Below are 18,760 nucleotides of genomic sequence, written 5' to 3' on the forward strand. Positions count from 1 at the left end.
CTAGAAAAATGGTATAGATGAACCGGTTTGCAGGGCAGAAACTGAGACACAGATGTAGAGAACAAACATATGACACCAAAGGGGGAAAGAGGCATGGGGTGGGCGTGGGGGGGTGGTGTGATGAATTGGGAGATTGGGGCTGACATATATATAGTAATATGTATAAAATGGATAACTAATAAGAACTTGCTGTATAAAAAAATAAATAAAATTTTTAAAAATAGTATCTTATTGAATAACATAATTGGCACTTCAGAGAAATAACTCTCATGTGATGGAAAACCGTGCAAAACTTCACCAGATTATTGAAATACAAGTGCCTATGAAAAGCTAATTTTCTTTAAAATACTGTCTTTTTAGGGGGAAATGCTTCCAGAATAAACGATATCATGTGTTTAAAAAAAAAAGACACTCGCGTTATTCTCAGACGACAAATTAACTAGCAAAGCAAGCCAGTTTAAGTCCAGTCCCTAAATCCACTGTAAGGCTCTCTGCATTAAAGGCCTCACGCACCAGGGGGCAGTAGGAAGCCGCGCAGGCGACCAGCTCGCTGCCGAGCTCGGCGCGGAGAGAACTGTGCTGCACCTGGGCGGAGGCGGGCGCCGGGCTCAGCTGCACCGCCAGCCGACACGGCGCATGGTAGACGGTCACATCCACTTTGAGGGGGTTTTCATCACTCCCCTCGACATCCTGCAGAGGAGGCATCCTCCGAGCCCGCCGGCGTTAGGCTCCCCAGGAGCACCATGGGCTCCACGCCCCTGAAGTCGCCGCCCAGAGCTCGGAGATCGGTCCCTGGCCGGGTCCAACACCTCCCGCCCCACTGCCGTCCGCCTCATTGCCGGCAGGCGAGAGGAAGAGGCGGCCTCGATCACTGAACCCCAAAGGGCCCCGCTCCCTGGGGCCTAAGCCTTCCACTTTAATACCCAGGAGCTTATTGGTTAGTCCAGTCTTGCGCTTGACGGCCAGGGTCGCGGCCTTTTGGGAGGAAAGGGATGATGTGGAGACAGACTTCCGAAGCTGGACGGGAGTCCCGGGAGTTCGGAGCACGGCCTGAGCCGCCAGTCACTGGGTGCGGGAATCTTCGCGGTGCGGCTTTGAGCGCAGGCACACAGACGTGGCTTTGGCGCAAAGGGAACTGGGCTCAATAGGCGGGGCGGGGCCGGGAGCAGGGGCGGGGCCGGCCGGAGTGCAGCAGGAGGGGCTGGGCCCGGAGGGGCGTGGCCCGGCGGGAAAAAAGCAGGCCGGGTCTCAAGAGGACCCGGACTGGTTCCTGGGGCGTCACTCAGTAAAGAGCTGCAAAAAGGCGCGACTTAGGAGGGCCTGGGGTCGGTTGTGCTTTTGGAGATCCCGAAGTGGGACCGTCCGGAAGAGGCAGGAGCTTATACCTAGCCTACCCTTCGACGTGTCGAGAATGAGAAATTAACGATTTCTGACAAAATGCCTCCGGTCGCCTTCTCTAAAATCCCTCTCTGGCCATCAGGGGACACTGTTCCCTAAACTTAGTTGGAGGCTCCATGTACTAGGCTCCCGCCAAATCCCTTTTCTTGCTTGAGGTTATTTTTGCCTGGATGAATAAAGACTGTTAAAAAAGAAAAAAAGACTGTCGAGATTAAAGTTTAAACGTTTCAGATGAGGCAGAGTACAGATGTATATACACTGTGGAAATAATCTATATTGTCCTGTGGCCTGACATAATTATTAAAAATGTATATTTTTACATGAAGGGAAAAAAACTTACATTATATGACATTTATGGTTTGTTTGTTGTTTAAAAGAAAAAGGCATAGAACTCACAAAATAAAACTGTCCATGTATACAAAATGGTTCTGGAAGGCTACACTTCAAGTTGGTAACAGTAAATACCTCTGGGAGAAGACTGCGATTGAGCAATGAGTTAAGAGGTTTTTAAATTTTATCTGTATTACTTGAATCTTTTACAATGAAGAATGTACTTATATATGTAATTTAAAATTTGTTTTCCAGTATAGAATTCTATCTTAAAATGTACATGTAAAATGAGGTTAATTAACCCAGATAAAACCATTCTATTAAACTGCTATGTCAAGTAAGATGTGTGGATATGTAATCCTGAATTCCCTTTGGAACAATCTCATTTTGATATATATATCTTATCCCTCTTACCCCATAAATAAGATTGTAATTATCATGTATTCTGATTTATGGATGGAAAATATTTGCCACTGAAAGCACATGGTTACTGGACCAACAACCCTGTCTTTTTGAAAAGTACTTGTTTAAAGTCTCTCTGTCCTTGGAGAATACATGGCTGACTCCCAGTTTTAGAAAACAACTCAAGTAATTTTTTTAAAAAAATAAATTTATTTATTTATGGCTGCGTTGGGTCTTCGTTGTTCACGAGCACTTTCTCTAGTTGCGGCGAGCCGGGGCTACTCTTCGTTGCGGTGTGTGGGCTTCTCATCGCAGTGGCTTCTCTTGTTGCGGAGCACAGGCTCTAGGCACGCGGGCTTCAGTAGTTGCACCATGTGGGCTCAGTAGTTGTGGCTCACGGGCTTAGTTGCTCCGTGGCATGTGGGATGTTCCCGGACCAGGGCTTGAACCTGTGTCTCCTGCACTGGCAGGCGGATTCTTAACCACTGCGCCACCAGGGAAGTCCCTAACTCAAAGAATTTTGACTTCTGCCGCCCACATCCATCATTATAGTGGCCATAAATATTGGATGTTGTGCATCTCTGCATGTACCACCTGAAAAAACAGAATGCTTCCCACAAGCTTTTATCTTTCCAGTGTGCAAAGACCATTTAAAATGAATGTACACAATGGCTTAACCATGATACTCTGAAAGAATTAAGAAGTGTTTGTGGTTTTCAGTTTGCTGAAAATTGTAACAGGTTTATACAAATATTTCTTAAAGGATCAGTGGTTGACAAAAACATGTATCAATATTTGCTTTCAAAATGGTTCATTGGCCTTTCTCATCCTGATGGAAGTACATTCAAGGGCATTAGGCGTACAAACAAAAGCAGAACAATGGGCTGAATCTGGTTATATTTTCTGATTTTTGTTTTTGAATATATGATCCAACTTTTTTTTTTTTTTTGGCTGTGCTGGGTCTTTATTTCTGTGCGTGGGCTTTCTTTAGTTGCGGCGAGCGGGGGCCACTCTTCATCGCGGTGCGCGGGCATCTCACTGTCGCGGCCTCTGTTGCGGAGCACAAGCTCCAGACACGCAGGCTCAGTAGTTGTGGCGCACGGGCCTAGTTGCTGCGCGGCATGTGGGATCTTCCCAGACCAGGGCTCGAACCCGTGTCCCCTGCATTGGCAGGCAGATTCTCAACCACTGCGCCACCAGGGAAGCCCTTGATTTGTTTTTTGTTGCTGTTGTTGTTTTTAAGTGTCTCCAACTAAGTTTCTTTTAGGCTTCAACTTCTTTGAGCCACTAAGCATCAAGGAAAAATTACTGACTGTCATTGAAAAACAAAAATCAGTATGTTAAAAAACGGTTCCTTATTTCTTATTTTAAGTCTAAACTCTCCATCTCCCTCTCATGGGTGGGTCAAATAGTGGGCATTGGGGGGCGCGCTGGTCACACCCCTGTGTCTGTGATGCCTGTGGCAAAAAGACTGCTGGAATAGGTCTCTGCGGTGAGGAGAGCTCAATAAAATGGTGGTTTCCAAAATAAATACATAAATCTGAACTCTCCAATTTGGCTTATGGAGCCTCCATTAGGGGACCCTAACTTATCCTTGACTTTCCAGCTAAGTAATCCTCACCAGTCAGCTCTGCACTATTTGAGCTTCTCTCCTCAGGTTGGAAGGCTGTAGAGCCAAATGGTTAATGAAGGCCATGGACTTTGGAGTTGGACTGGCCCAGTTCTCTCATCAACCAGATATATTTCTTAACCCTCCTGGGTCTCAATTTCCTCATCTGAAATAGTAAGAGCTAATATTTGAGAGTTTAAATATGTTACGTGCTTTACTTGGATGACCTAATTTAATCACAACAGCCCAATGAAGTAGTTTCTATTCTTATCACTATAATTATCCCCACTTTATAGATGAGGAAATCGAGGCTTAGAGAGGTTAATAACTTACCCAAGGTCACACAGTAAGCGATGGAGCCTGGGATTTATATCTACTGTAGAGGCAACCTTGAGGGTACTACCCTTTACATCATTTAATGTTTCTTAGTAAGACAGCCTTTGGGAGAAACTGATTTCTAAGCTCTGATTTTATGAAGGCTGTAAATTTTGTGTAACTGATTAGGTTTCCTTCTCTGCATAAACCACTAGAAAACAAATGACTGAACGAGTGGCCCAATCAAGGCAAGTATATAGGCCTCATAATAAGCACTATTGTATTGACCTCATTTCTGGCTCCATTTTATGGATACCTTTTCTGTTTCTCCCTTTTAATTCACATTTACCATATTTTAGGTAGCTTTGTAACAACCTGAAATTATTTTTCAAATCTTAGAGACAGGGGGCCATATATGATCAACTCTGAGGGGAAAGTGACCAAATATCTTAGTCAGTATAGGGCATTCCAAGGCTACTTTATTAGTAAGGAAGAAATTAGGATGTACGGCCATCCCCACACCTAGTGCTTTAGTACACAGATATGTTTAGTCATCACCCTCATGTTTAAGCTTCTGGTGTTACCTTTCCACCCCTCACTTCTCTCACCCTCCCAGCCATTTTCCTTATAACTTCTTCCTATGATACCCCAGCCCAAAGGCATCTCTAGAGTAGCAGGACCACCTCAGAGTGAGTTAAAGCACAGGCTCTAAGGATTCAAATCACAGAAAATTATACTCATAGTGAATAAATACACTCAACACGTATTTTTAACAATTGGTCAAAATTAAGTAAGGAACCCTTCTCATTAGATTAAGATCTAATGGGCATTTGCTTGAATAGACTCAAATTGGTGAAAGACAGTATGTGCCCAGCAAGCCAATATTTTTCTGATGTGTCTCAGAAAAATATTCTTGCACTCAGGGAAGACCCTCTGCTCTGGTCTCATGACTCTAGATAGTGCCCAGTATAAGGCAATGGATTGAGATAGACTGATCCCAGTCCTTCCCAGTAGGAATGTAATAGGAACCGATGGTACCAGGAAGAAGTCTAATTTGTCAGGTATAACCTGACATCCAAAGATTAAGTCCTGAAAATCTATTGGCATCGAGGCATTTCTCTAGGTAGCCAAGTACTGAGATTGAGAATTCAGACGGTAAATACAGAGGAAGTATATCAACAGTATATATCAATAAACTGTTTTGCTTACAGCAATTTTTTTTGGTAAAGGATTCAATTTTACTTTGTGAAGTATCCTTTGAATTTTAAATTCAAAATTTGTAAAGAATACTTTATCAGTAAGGAAGAAATCGAAGTCTAGGGCCTCATTCATAAAATAAAAGCAAAGCTTAGGATACTAAGTATGTCAATGCCCCCAATCTTCAAAGTGGGGCTCAGAAACAAGAACGAAGCAGAGTCCATTCCTTAAGGGGCTCAAGTGCGCAGGTTCCCAAGGTTCAGACATGGTCAGTTAGGACCCAAAGAGTATATGGGACTCTTAGCAGTACAAAAGCTCAGTCCTCAGAACCAGAACAGAAGGCCAAATCTAGGCCAGCAGTTGAGACTTGGGCAGGCACTTCTTAACATTTTTCCTGCTTAAGGTTAAGATTGGTCCTACAGATAAGATCAGAGTTAAGCCTATACACTGGGAAAAGTTCAGGGGAGAAAGGGATGGACCCAGCAGTGAAGAGAGTAGTGTTGCTAAGGCTCAGAATCCAGTAGGACCTGACAATGAAGCTGAGATGGTTGCTTTGTTACAAAAAGGTTCCTAGGTTCTCTGGAAAACCTAATACATGTTGTATGACTAGGATTTTTATTAACAGTATATGGTCTATGATTACAATGTTACAATTTGCTGGGCTTGACAGATTTTTTACCATTGAGGTGTTCATGGAAGAAAGTTTGGATTTGCTGCCAGGCATCTACCTGTGCCCTTGAGTGAGCCTTTGGCTCACCTCCATAGAATACTGGTTGGTCCAAAACTGCATGCACAGAGGCTCTACAAAGAGGAAAATAAGGCGGATCAATACAATGGCCAGTTCCTGGGTAGTAGATTATCTGGGGTCTGTCTTTCCCATGGGCTTGTAACCGTTCAGAGGCTATCTGAGCATAGAATTCACTCTTCCAGCTATGATCATCCATACCAACGATAAACAGGAAGGGTCCCTGGGCCTTTTCCAATGGAATAAGACTTCGGTGGTTGGGTTTCTCCAGTGGGTCATTCCAAATATCCTCCAAATTCAAAAGGCCTGACTCAGTGATTTTATATTTTCCTGGGTCACTGCTGAGATTAGGAATAATCATATCCTTGTAATGCAGAGGAGCTATTGTGTTGGCCACACAGGCATTAATAACTGCAGTAGCTGTGATGCCCTTCAAGAAAGAGGCCATTGAGAGACACAGGTCACCTCCTTTGGAGAAGCCAAGAAGCCCAACACTAGGGCCTTTCACCTGATGAAAAGAGAGAAAGAAAGAGAGAGAGAACAAGTCTAGAATTCATAAAGGGAGAACTTAAACTGTGATTTTACATTGTCTAGGCAGCTTTCTCACATGTCATTTGCTTTCCTTTCTTATGCAACAATCCACAAAGTTCAAACGTATCTTCTAATAAGCAAATCAATTTTTTTTTTTTGTCTGCGCTGGCACGGCATGCAGGATCTTAGTTCCCTGACCAGGGATTGAACCCGTGTCCCCTCCATTGGGAGCACGGAATCTTTACCACTGGACTAACATGGAAGTCCCAAACAAATCAATTAATTTCCTGGTACACAGGCCCTCCACTAACATTTATGGTGACTAGGTCAAGAGTACACACAGAGGCCCATATACCCTATACCTAAATACTTAAGAGTTATAAATATTTGAAAATTAAATAAAATATATTCTTTTCTGCTACCTTGATAAATATACCTCCATAACAACTTATAAGGTCAGGTTCAAATTTCATATCTTAGAACTTCCTGGAGTTCTGTACTAGAACATGGCATGGGGGGAGTGCCAGCCCCTGGCCCTAGTCCCTGGTCCTTGGCCAACTCTCTTTCTCTTCCCATCCCTGCCTGGCTCCATCATGTACCATAAGGGCCCTCTCACACATGCGTTTGGACACCCTAGCCTATATGTTTAAGGCCTAGGTGTGTTCACATTAAGGGACCCAGAGAAGAGGCATAGGGCTTGGAAGCAGGATCAGAGCTGGTTGGAAGATAATTGTGGGGTTCCAGATCCAAAGGGCATGGTGTGAGGGGCACATGGCTTCCAGGTAGACACATTCCCTTGGCCCCTCAAACTCCGCACCCTGTGGTCAGGGATGCAGCCAAAGGAAGGCCAGAGAGTGGTCATCTAAAACAAAAGGTCCAGAGCAGAAGCCCCTCTTGCCCAGCTCTAAGGGCAGAACTGATGGTATATATTGGTCTCTTCTTGTTCCTGGGGGCTTATATCCCATAAATAAACCAGTCATCACAGTTCATGATCATCTAGGTTTTAGCAGCTCTATTGAGACCAGTCCCTGAATTCTAACAGAGTTAGACCTTGCAGTACATCTTACTCCTTAACATTAGAATGTTTGGGTTTCTTTAAGTCTAGATAGTAGCAAAGACTATGTATTCCATTGAGAATCATACCAAAATGTTTTAATTAATTTTTCCAGTCTCATATAAGAACTTTCTTTACAAAACCACAATACCATTAACACACTTAACAAAATTAATGGTTCCTTAATATCATCGAATACACACCCCTATTCAAATGTCACCAGTTGTCTCAAAAATCTCTTTACAGTCACTTTTTTCTCTTTACGTTTAATCTTTTTTTTTTGGGGGGGGCCGTGCTGCACAGCATGCGGGATCTTAGTTCCCCAACCAGGGATCAAACCCCCATCCCCTGCAGCAGAAGCGCGGAGTCTTAACCACTGGACTACTGGGGAAGTCCCTACCTTACTCTTACAAATGAGAAAAACTGAATTCCAGAAAGGGAAACTGCCTTATTCAGGATTATAATGCCACTTGGTGGTAGACACAGAACCAGAACTTAAGGTTAGTAACTTTTTAGTCTAGCTCTTTGAATTCTGGTCAAGAACTAAAGGGAATTAAACAGTTGAGTCTTAAGGGATTGGAGAGAGATGGGCAGAAATGAAAATAATAATCCTAACAACTTTTGAAGGAGCCTTTGTGTCTCATGGCATATTTCCAGCCCTGGGTGTCCTGGTAGAGCTTTTGGATCCAGCCCTGTGTCTGCTCTACCCCCTCTCCTCTGCATTCAGGTGAGCACCAGAACCCCACCTTTGGATGTTGCAGCATGAAGTCCACAGCTTCTTCAAAGTACTCCAGGCACACGTTATTCAAATATTTAGGGAGGTCTTCAAATCTGAAATAAGCCAGAGCGAGCACAGCAAAACCATGTCCAGCCAGGAGGCTGGCCCTGTATTCACAAAGGCCACCACCACTTCCAAAAAGATCGAGGATTCCAGGGAATGGTCCTGTGCCTGGAGAGCACCACAAATCATAAGGAGTTTTAGACACTCAAAAGACATTCTTGGGTTTCAGATTTTGGCAGTCAGCAAAGAGAAGTTTTTAAAGCAAGTAAAGTTGTGGGTGGGAGTTTGGTGGAAAAGGACTCTTTTTACTTTGTCTTTTTTTTTTTAATAAACTTTGGGGAGAAGGGAGGGGGGAAAAGTGCCTTATTTTCTCCGTAATTTTTCATATATTTGCAAAAAACAACAATGATAATATAAACCAAATTAGAAATAACGTAAGATGAGATGTACATTTTCCACCAAATTTTCCTCAAAAAAACCCCCCAAAAACTGAAAATGCTTTGACAGCTGTAAAGCGCTCTACATATACAGGGGATTATTAGAATATACTCCCCACCTCCTTTACACCCTCTGCTCCAGCCTTAAAGAACGCCATTCCTAAATGTGCTATGCTCTCTTTGGCCCTGAAAATGGTGTACACTATTCTCCTCCCCTCTCCACCATTTCTGAACCGGCTGACTCATCAGTCTTCAAATCTAAGTTTAGAGCTCCCTTCCTGGAAGACTTCCCAGATGCCCTCCAAGGCTGAGTTGAATTACATAGCCTTTTATATGTTCCCACCAGCACCCTGGGCCTGTACCTCCCCTATCATAGCACTTACCACACTTACAGATCCAAGTATAGCTGCCGGTATCCTCTATTAGGCGGTAGGTACAGTGAGGCCCATGAGTGAATTTGCTAGCTACTGTATGTAGCATAGTCCTTGATTTAACACATATTTGTTAAATAATTGAACTTTTCTGCATTATTTACAAAAAGCCTTTGAGTCAGAAAACAATACATTTTAAATGGGCCACAGAGTAGATACTAAAATAGTGAACAACTGACTTGATTGAAATATCGCAGCTGGGCAGTGAAAGATTTTTTTTTTTGAAATATTTTTTAAGAAATTAAAGTCTTTAGGAGATTCTTATTGAATCAGTCAGTATGATTTATTGAGCTCTTATTATATCCCTGTGTAAGCCTCTAGGCATACAGAGATATGGAGATGTATAAGTCCCAATTCCAGACCCAGGAGTTCACAGTTGAGTGGGCAGGGCTAGTTAAGGCTGTGAATTGCTGAAGAGCTGTAAGAATAAAGCAGGGCCTCCTGTTTTGGAGAATAATCACAGAATTCAGTTTAGGAATTCTGTGAGCAGTGGCAACTCCAGCATTTCTATGTAGCAGGGGTTTCAGTCAGGAATGTGGTTGGAAGGGGTGGGTCAGTCGTCTTGTTTACAGGCCACTTTTACCTACCAAGCACCTTGTTTTCACTTAGACTAGGGTTTCTCAACCTTAGCACTATAGACATTTGGAGTAAGATACTTCTTTGTTGTGGGGCTGTCCCGTGGATTGTAGATGTTTAGCACCTACCCACTAGATGCCAATAGCACCCTCTCCAATCGTGACAATCAAAAAAGTCTCCAGATATTACCAATTGCCCCTGGAGTGGAAGAGAATCATTCCAGGTTGAGAAACACTGACAGACTGTTTATTATGGGGGAGGGGACCTTCAGGGAGTTTTTTTGTTTGTTTTTTAGTGTTATGGGGCACTGCCTCTATCTCTGGGTTTCAGTTTCCTTTGAAGTTTGATGTGAAAGAAAGCCCAAATCACTCCTGCACACCAGCAGAAGTCACTGCCTAATATTAGTATCTGAGACACAGCTGCATGGCTGGCACATAGCAGCATAAATACACTTTTTGAGTACTCTGAATGAACTTTTAGCATATAGCTGAGGGAATGGCAGTACCTCCAGGAAGTGTCCTGAAATTTAGAGGAGAAACTTCCACCCAGAATTCATGATAGACTTTGGAGCTTGGGGACGAATTTAGGGAAGTTCCACAACCACGGGGTTCCCTAGACAGGCAAGGGGCCGCCCAGGGTCTCAGGACTCTACCTGGCTTTCCACAACAGCCTGGGAAGTGGGCTGCTCACCTGGCGGCAGGAAGAGCGTGGCGCGCACCCGGCCCGAGCGCACGGGCTCGCGCCGCACCCCCGGCGCCAGGAAGTCGCGCTCGTTCATCGCCCGGCCCAGGAGCTCTCCGGCTTCCGGGTCGTGGCCATCGAGCACCTCCAGCTCCACGGCGAAGGGCGTCTGTACGTCCCGCTTCACCAGCCGCAGCAAGGGCTTCTCGGGCTCTAAAGCCCAGAGGAGCCCCATGGGCTCGAGGCCCGTGAAGCTGCCGCCCAGCGCGGGCGCGCGCCCGAGGTCCAGCTGGCCGTGGGCGTCGGCGCAGTAGCGCGCGTGGGCTCGGAAGAGCTCGTCCTTCTCGTCGCGCAGGGACGCGCGAAGCGTGACCGGCTGCCCCGGGGCCAGGCCGCGCACGGCGATGCGCATGGGCTCGTCCCAGCGGCAGCGGCCCGCAGGCTCCAGCGTCACCGTCGCCGCCATCTGGATCCCAGCAGAGAAGGGGCGGCCCGGCGGAGTCAAGGGTAGGGCCTGGCGTCTCTCCACCTCCCTGGGAGGCAGTCGCAATTGGAACGTTTGCGCTACTCCCGTTGGGCGGCCGAAGGGACACTTGCTAAACCGCTTTGTGAAGTCTCCTGGAGTTTGTGCAGTCCACTACTGCCTGCCTGGAAGAGTATCTGCTAAAATAAGCGTTTTATGGTAATTATTAATCCTGCGGTCCAATATGGAGAGTGTCGAAATAGAAGTACAAAGATTGCTGACAGCTAAAAGATTGGGAAAGATACCGGGCAGTTCCAAGAAGTTTCAGTATTGTTGACTTAAAAAAAATGCACAGCGTGAAGAGTTGTGAGTTAAGTTTTATTTGGGGTTTATTTGGGGCAAAATGAGGACTGCAGCCCTGGAAACAGCATTTCAGATAACTCTGAGAAACTGCTCCAAGGAGGCGGGGGGGGGGGGGGGGAGGGGGCGCGGGGGGGGCGGGCAGGAGCCAGGATATATGAGTTTTGCAACCAAGGGAAGGTAGTCGGGAAGTCAAAAGATTATTGTTAATTAAAGAAAACCAGATATCTCAAGTTAAGGAATTTAGTGCTTTTCTATGTATGGGAAGATGCAAGAGTCTGGGCTCACTGAAATCATTCCTTTGCTATGCGCCTCAGCTATCTGGGGCCAGTACCCTGTATTTTCACATCCTCAGTTTCCTCAGGGCTCATTGCAGGAAGTGGCTGCAGTCTGATGGCTGCTAGATGGCAGGTATTCTTTTCAGCCTTGAGTTTCCTCAGGGCTCACCGGCTCACGTTGGAGGGTTGCAATCGTTGATGACTGTGACATCCTTTGTTTATTGATATGGCAGGAAATATTCCATTTATAAATATTCCAGGGCTTCCCTGGTGGCGCAGTGGTTGAGAGTCTGCCTGCCAATGCAGGGGACACGAGTACGTACCCCGGTCCGGGAAGATCCCACGTGCCGCGAAGCGGCGGAGCGGCTGGGCCAGTGAGCCGTGGCCGCTGAGCCTGCGCGTCCGCAGCCTGTGCTCCACAACGGGAGAGGCCACAACAGTGAGAGGCCCGCGTACCACACACACACACACACACACACACACACAAATATATATATATATATATATATTCCATTCGATTTATAAATATTTGATTTATCAGTATTAAAAAGCATCCCAGGTGATTGTAATTAAAGGGATCACTGGAAACATAGTCCTAATCCTACCCTTAACCCTCAATCCTTTACTGAGCCTTTTTCCTAGAGCTAAGGATACCTACAATGGCTTCCAGAGCAGGGAGATGTTTCTGGAGAGAGAACTTCCTGGGTTCCAGTCTGATCCTGCTCCTTAATAGCGTGGTGATTCTTAGCAAGTTACATAATTAAGCTTCTGAATCCAGTTTCCTTATCTGTAAAGGATTTCTTTTCTTTTTTGCAGTAATTTTAATAATGAGTAATTTTACTATCTGAATTAGGTTTAGGACACCTGTTTAAATCCCACCTTCACAGATTATGACAAATGTTAGAGAACTGAAATATCTTGGAGGCAGGACTGTAAAGGTAAATCGCTGGCTGCCGAGTGAGAGCAAACGGCTGTTGATATTTAAAACGTATTGGGATTGAAAACAATGCTTGTAAAATCAATAACAGGATTTCAGTCAGGGGTGATTTAGAAAGCTCTTCCTATAGAGAAACAATGTCAGCCATAGTTAACACAAAATTCATTGTTTTCTGTAATTCTCAGTCAACACCCAGATCCATCTGCTTTTCCGATAACCCCAAGTGAGAGTTAAAGGGGAAAGAGGCAGGAGGTGGGAACAGACTCCCAGTTATTCCAGTATCCTAGGTGTGGTTTCACTGATGATCCTGGGCCTGGTACTATTTCCTATTACCATTTGGTAGGCCAAGAGAGCTCCACGTTTCTGTTTTTAGCAGCCAGTATCTATCCATTTGAGTATGTTCTTTCTCCAAGATTGCAATACCTTAATTTCAATAATCATCTCATGGTTAATAGTGTATCAATGTTAACTTCCTGATTTTGAAATTTTGTACTATGGTTATGTAAGAAGTTAACATTAAGGGAAATCAAGATGAAGAGTATAACTGGGCTATTTTTGCAAGGTTTTTGTAACTCTAAAATTATTGCCAAATAAAAAGTTAAAATACCAGGGAGTGATAAAACCACCCTAGAGGATTCCTTTGGTCCTCCGTGTCCAACTTGTAGGGGTAGTAAAACCTGCTCACCTCAGTCAGATCCTTGCTCTTCCATATCCTTGAACACATAGTCTTTCCCATTTGATTGAAGTTTCCAGGAATTTGCATTATGTCTGATCCTGTATCCAAAATCCCGTGCCTTCGGTTTTTAAGTAAAAATAAAAGACACATTTTTTATTTTCACCAAAAACTTTTTGAACAACATATTCACCCTTTTTTTCCACTACCTTCTGCCATTTTTCAGGCAACTTCATGATTCCATCTTCCCAAAACTTTTTATCTTTTGAGCAAAGAACTGTTGCAGGTGCCTTTTACAGTTTTCCAGGGAATTGAAATTTTTTCCATTAGAAGAATTTTGTAAAGACTGAAATAAATGGAATTCCGAAGGTGCAATGTCTGGTGAACACAGCGGATGAATCAGAACGTCCCAGCCAGGGCTTCCCTGGTGGCGCAGTGGTTGGGAGTCCACCTGCTGATGCAGGGGACGCGGGTTCGTGCCCCGGTCCGGGAGGATTCTATGTGCCGCGGAGCGGCTGAGCCCGTGAGCCGTGGCCGCGGAGCCTGCGCGTCCGGAGCCTGTGCTCCGCAATGGGAGAGGCCGCAGCAGTGAGAGGTCCGGAGCCTGTGCTCCGCAATGGGAGAGGCCACAGCAGTGAGAGGCTCGCGTACCGCAAAAAACAAACAAACAGAACTTCCCAGCCAGGTTGTAAGTTTTTGCCTGGTCATCAAAGAAACATGTGATCTTGTGTTATCCTGATGGAGGATTATGCGGATTCTGTTGACTAATTCCGGACACTTTACATCAAGTGCTGCTTTCATTTGGTCTAATTGAGAGCAGTACTTGTTGGAATTAATCGTTTGGTTTTCCAGAAGGAGCTCATAATAGAGGACTCTCTTCCAATCGCACCGTATACACAACATCACCTTCTTTGGATGAAGACCGGCTTTTGGTGTGGTTGGTGGTGGTTTATTTCACTTGCCCCACCATCTCTTCCGTTCCACATTCTCATACAGTATCCACTTTTCATCACCCGTCACAATTTGTTTTAAAAACGGAATGTTTTTAATTACGTTTAAATAGAGAATTGCATGTGGAAATACGGTCAAGAATGGTTTTTTCGCTTAATTTATGTGGACCCCAAACATCAAAGCGATTCACATAACCAAGCTGGAGCAAATGATTTTCAGCGCTTGATTTGGGTATTTTGAGTATGTTGGCTATCTCCCTCGTAATATAACGTCGATTGTTCTCAATTAATGCCTCCACGTGATCGCTATCAACTTCAACTGGTCTACCCGACCGTGGAGCATCATCCAGCAAGAAATCTCCAGCACAAAACTTGACAAACCATTTTTGACATGTTCAGTCAGCCATAGCACCTTCTCCATACACTGCACAAATCTTTTTTGTGTGTTTCAGTTGCGTTTTTACCTTTCTTGAAATAATAAAGCATAATATGCTAAAAATGTTGTTTTTCTTCCATCTTCAATATTAAAATGGCTACACAAAAATTCACCAGTTTTGATAAGTCTTTTTTTAATGCACGCTGATATGTCAGCTGTCATAATACAATCTAAAAGAATTGTTTCGAATGAAGTTAAAGACGACTAAGCACTACTAGAGTCATCTTATGGGAAAAAACGAACAAACTTTTTGGCTAACCCAATATATAACGTGCTCCTATTATGGGTACATAAATGTTAACAGATGTTATGTCCTCTTTCTGGATTGACACTTTTATTATCATAGGCTGTTCTTTGTTTTGTTACAGTCTTTGTTTTAAAGTCTCTTTTGTGTGATATAATTATTGCCACCCCAGCTTTCTTTTCCTTTCCATTGCATCTTTTTACATCCCTTCACTATCAGTCTGTAAGTGTCTTTGTGTTTCAAGTGAGTCACTTGTAGGCAGCATATAGAAGGGTCTTGTTTTTTATTCAGCCACCTTATATCTTTTGATTGGCAAATATACATTAAAGTAATTATTGGTAGTTATACACTTTTTGCCATTTTGTTAACTGTCTTCTCATTCTTTTGTTCCTTTTCTCTCTTCCCTTGTGGTTTGACTGTTTTCTTAGTGTTATGTTTAGATTCCTTTCTCATTTTCCTTTATATATTTACTATAAGTTTTCTCTTTGTGGTTACCATGAAGTTCACATATAACACCTTATGTATATAACAGTCTTTATTTAAGTTGATAGTAACTTAATTTTGAACACATTCCAAAGCTTTATATTTTTACTCCCCCCTGTGCTTCATATTTTTGATGACACATTTTACATCTTTTAATGTATCCCTTAACTATGGTATTTTCATTAATTTTAATACTTTTGTCTTTTGCCCTTAATAAGTGATTGATCTACTACCTTTATTATTTATTTACATATTCCAGTGAGATTTTTACTTATATATGTTTTCTTTTTATTCGTTAGTGCCTCTTCTTTTTAGCTTAGGGGAGTTCCTTTAACATTTGCTGCATTTGCTGAGAGGCCAGTTTAGTGGTGATGAACTCCTCTACTTTTGCTTACCTGGAATACTCTTAATGTGTCCTTCAATTCTGAATGATAACCTTGCTGGGTAGAGAATTTTCAGTTGGCAGTTTTTTCCTTTCAGCCCTTTGAGTATATCATGCTACTCTCTTCTGGCCTATAAAGTTTCTGCTGAAAAGTCTGTTCATAGACCTATGGTGTTTCCTTTGTACATAATAGGTTGCTTTTCTCTTGCTGCTTTTAAGATTCTCTCTCTTTAACTGTTACCATTTTAATTATGATGTATCTTGGTGTGATTCTCTTTGGGGACATCTTACTTGGAATTCTCTAGGCTTCCTGGACCTGGATGTCTCTTTCCTTCCCAGATGAGGAAGTTTTCAGCCATTATTTCTTCAAATACTTTTTCTGGCCCTTTCTCTCTCTCCTCTCCATCTGGGACCCCTATAATGCAAATGTTTTTCTGCTTGATGTTGTCCCAGAGATGCCTTATAGTATCCCTGCTTCTTTTAATTCTTTTTCTCATTTTTCTGCTCTGAGTGTTTTCCATTGCTTTGTCTTACATGTCATTGATTCGTGCTGTTTCATCCATTCTGCTGTTGAACCTCTCGTGTATTTTTCAGTTATAACCTTTAGTACTTTTTATATTTTCTCTCTCTCTTTGTTAAAGTTCTCCTGTGTTCATCTATTCTCCTGAGATTGGTGAGCATCTTTATGACCATTATTTTTGCTTTTACTTATTTTCATTTATTTATTTAATTTTTGACTGCATTGGGTCTTAATTGCTGCGTGTGGGCTCTCTCCAGTTGCAGCGAGCTGGGGCTACTCTTCATTGCAGTGTGCAGGCTTCTCATTGCAGTGGCTTCTCTTGTTGTGGAGCATGGGCTCTAGGTACCCGGGCTTCAGTAGTTGCAGCACCTGGATTCAGTATTTTGCGGCCCGTGGGCTCAGTAGTTGTGGCACACGGGCTCTAGAGCACAGGCTCAGTAGTCGTGGCACATGGGCTTAGTTGCTCTGCAGCATGTGGAATCTTCCCAGACCAAGGATTGAACCTGTGTCCCCTGCATTGGCAGGCAGATTCTTAACTGCCCCTGGCCAGGCCGGGGCTCACTGGAGTGGGGTGGGCTGGCGACCCACGGCGGGAGTGCGAGCCCGGGACCGGGCCGTGCCCCGTGGAAACGTGCTGCACGGACATACACGGTGCTGCCCTCGCGGTGGAGCTGCCGCGACTCGGCCTCGCTCCTGTTCTCAGTGCCAGTTCTGATGGCTGGTGATGTTTGCACCTGAAAATAAAGGGGTGTTGTGCCTCCGCCTATGGCCATTATTTTAAACTATCAGGTCAGTGTTTTTAATCTCAACTTCATAAAGGTCTTTTTCTGGGTATTTGCCTTGGTCTTTGGTTTGCAACAAATTCCTGTCTCCTCATTTTGCCTCTCAGTGTTACATGTAATTAGGCGAAATGGCTAGCGCCCTCACTCTCGAAAGAGTGGTCCTGGGTAGGAGCTGTTCTGTGTGGTCCAGAAGCACAGTCTCCCCTGACCACCAGAGCCAGGCACTCTATGGGCATCACCTGTGTGGGCTGCTTGAGTCTGATGGCTGTGACAGCGTTGCATAGGGCGGGGCTGGGAGCTCTCACCTAGCCAACTGTGGCTCAGCCACTGTGCGGGGAGAGCAGGGTTCAAGTCACTTGCCCAATTCAATTGCGGCTGAGCTGCAGCGTGCGGTGGATGGAACTTGGGGTGCCTGTCCAGGCTGCTGACAGCTCAGCTGCTGTCAGGGGAAGGTGGACACTTGCTGGCCCAGTTGTGACTTGTCTGCTGCCTGGGGTGAGCCGGGCTCGGGGTTCTGCCTGGTCCAGTTTTGGCTCAGCTACTCTGCAGAGAGGGTTGCAGCTCCGTCTCTGTGCGGGTTGGGTGGGGCTCAGGGCAGGGTGCCTCCCAGGCCAATTGTGGCTCGGCTGCTGTGTGGGGAGGGCAGGACGATTGCCAGGTTGCGTTGCACCTGGGGTTCTGCACAGGGTGGGATGCTCGCCCAGCCTGGTTGTAGTGCAAGGTGGGCAGAGCATGCCCTCCCGTGCTAGCAGGCTAGAGGAAGGGCACCAAAAATGGCTCCTGTAGGCTTGTCACCAGCAACTTAGATTGAGCTTGCAAAAATGGTGTCCACTAGTGCTTCCGTCCCCAGATAAAGACGCTACAGGTTCTTGTCTTGCTGTCAGCCACTTTAAAGTTAGTAAATGCGTCTACCTCACTTATGGTCTAGGCGCTTTTCAATCTGTTGCTTTTGTGCTGGATCTCAGGGCCAGTGGGTTTGTATGAGAGTCCTCTGAGAGTGGGATCTCTGTTCCCTATGGTTCTATGATTCTCCTGGTCTTAGTACCAATTGAGTTTCAAAATCAGATTTTTTTCAGGTGTGGGGGTCGTCTTTCCAGTGCTGGCCCCCTGGGTCGGGGTGCCTGATGTGGGGCACAATCCATTCACACCTTGAGGGAGAATTCTGTATTTATGGGATCCCTCCTTATTGTGGGGTCACAGCATCTAGGGTGGGGTCCCAGGTAAGGCCACGTCTGTGCCTCTTCTACGATTTTTGATGTAACTTTGTCTTCTGTTTTGGAGGTGCATGTTCTCAGGTCCTTTTCAGAGGAAAAGTATTCCAACTGGAGCTGTAAATTTGGTATGTCCATGGGAGGAAGTGATGTCAGAGTTTTCCTATGGCGTCTTGGACTGCTCCGACTCACATTTGTATCGTTAAACAGTGTTTTTTTGTTTTGCCAACTTTTGAGTCTTACGTAAATGAAAACATTATTTTCACTTGGTCAAAGTTAATTTTTATTTAGCTGTATGCAAATCTTATGAGTGCATTCTACTTAAAAAAATAACATCTTTATGTGGTATGATTTATATTCCATAAAACTCATTTACTTCAAGTGTACAGTTCAGTGTTTTTAGTATATTCACAAGGTTGTACAACCATCACCACTACTTAATTCCAGAACATTTTCATCATCCCCCAAAGAATCCCAGTACCCATTAGTAGTCATCTCCATTTCCCCACAACCGTCTTTATTTCCAGTCCTGGGTAATCACTAATCTACTTTCT

The 18,760-nt window shown here is 44.4% G+C and overlaps 1 protein-coding gene across 5 annotated transcripts; it reads right to left on the reverse strand.

Moving 5' to 3' along the window:
- Positions 1–1,572: 1,572 nt before the first annotated feature.
- LOC307182106 (acyl-coenzyme A thioesterase 6-like) lies at positions 1,573–11,373 on the reverse strand. 5 transcript variants are annotated; one of them, XM_079913236.1, is made up of 4 exons: positions 10,497–11,373; positions 8,328–8,530; positions 5,931–6,504; positions 1,573–3,442 (listed from the first exon to the last, which is right to left on the reverse strand). In XM_079913236.1, the coding sequence occupies exons 1-4, from the start codon at positions 10,951–10,953 to the stop codon at positions 3,369–3,371; spliced, it is 1,308 nt and encodes a 435-aa protein (XP_079769362.1). In that variant the 5' UTR covers positions 10,954–11,373; the 3' UTR covers positions 1,573–3,368. The 5 variants fall into 5 exon arrangements, 4 of the variants coding, with proteins under 4 accessions (XP_079769362.1, XP_079769364.1, XP_079769365.1 ...); XM_079913238.1 differs by lacking the exon at positions 1,573–3,442 and having other exon boundaries at positions 5,382–6,052; positions 6,198–6,504; XM_079913239.1 differs by lacking the exon at positions 1,573–3,442 and having other exon boundaries at positions 5,382–6,052.
- Between the last annotated feature and the right edge of the window lie 7,387 nt (positions 11,374–18,760).

The sequence above is a fragment of the Stenella coeruleoalba genome, assembly GCF_951394435.1.
Source record: "Stenella coeruleoalba genome assembly, chromosome: 2".
Classification (NCBI taxonomy): domain Eukaryota; kingdom Metazoa; phylum Chordata; class Mammalia; order Artiodactyla; family Delphinidae; genus Stenella; species Stenella coeruleoalba.

Bases quoted from the DNA above. Each gene is read 5' to 3' on its own strand.
- LOC307182106 (XM_079913236.1), bottom strand. From the start codon at position 10,953: ATGGCGGCGACGGTGACGCTGGAGCCTGCGGGCCGCTGCCGCTGGGAC. The intron at 6,505-8,327 runs GTGGGGTTCTGG...TCTTTTCATCAG, and splicing joins TCATGCTGCAACATCCAAAG to GTGAAAGGCCCTAGTGTTGG. The intron at 3,443-5,930 runs GTAAAAAATCTG...TTTCAATGACAG, and splicing joins CTTCCATGAACACCTCAATG to TCAGTAATTTTTCCTTGATG.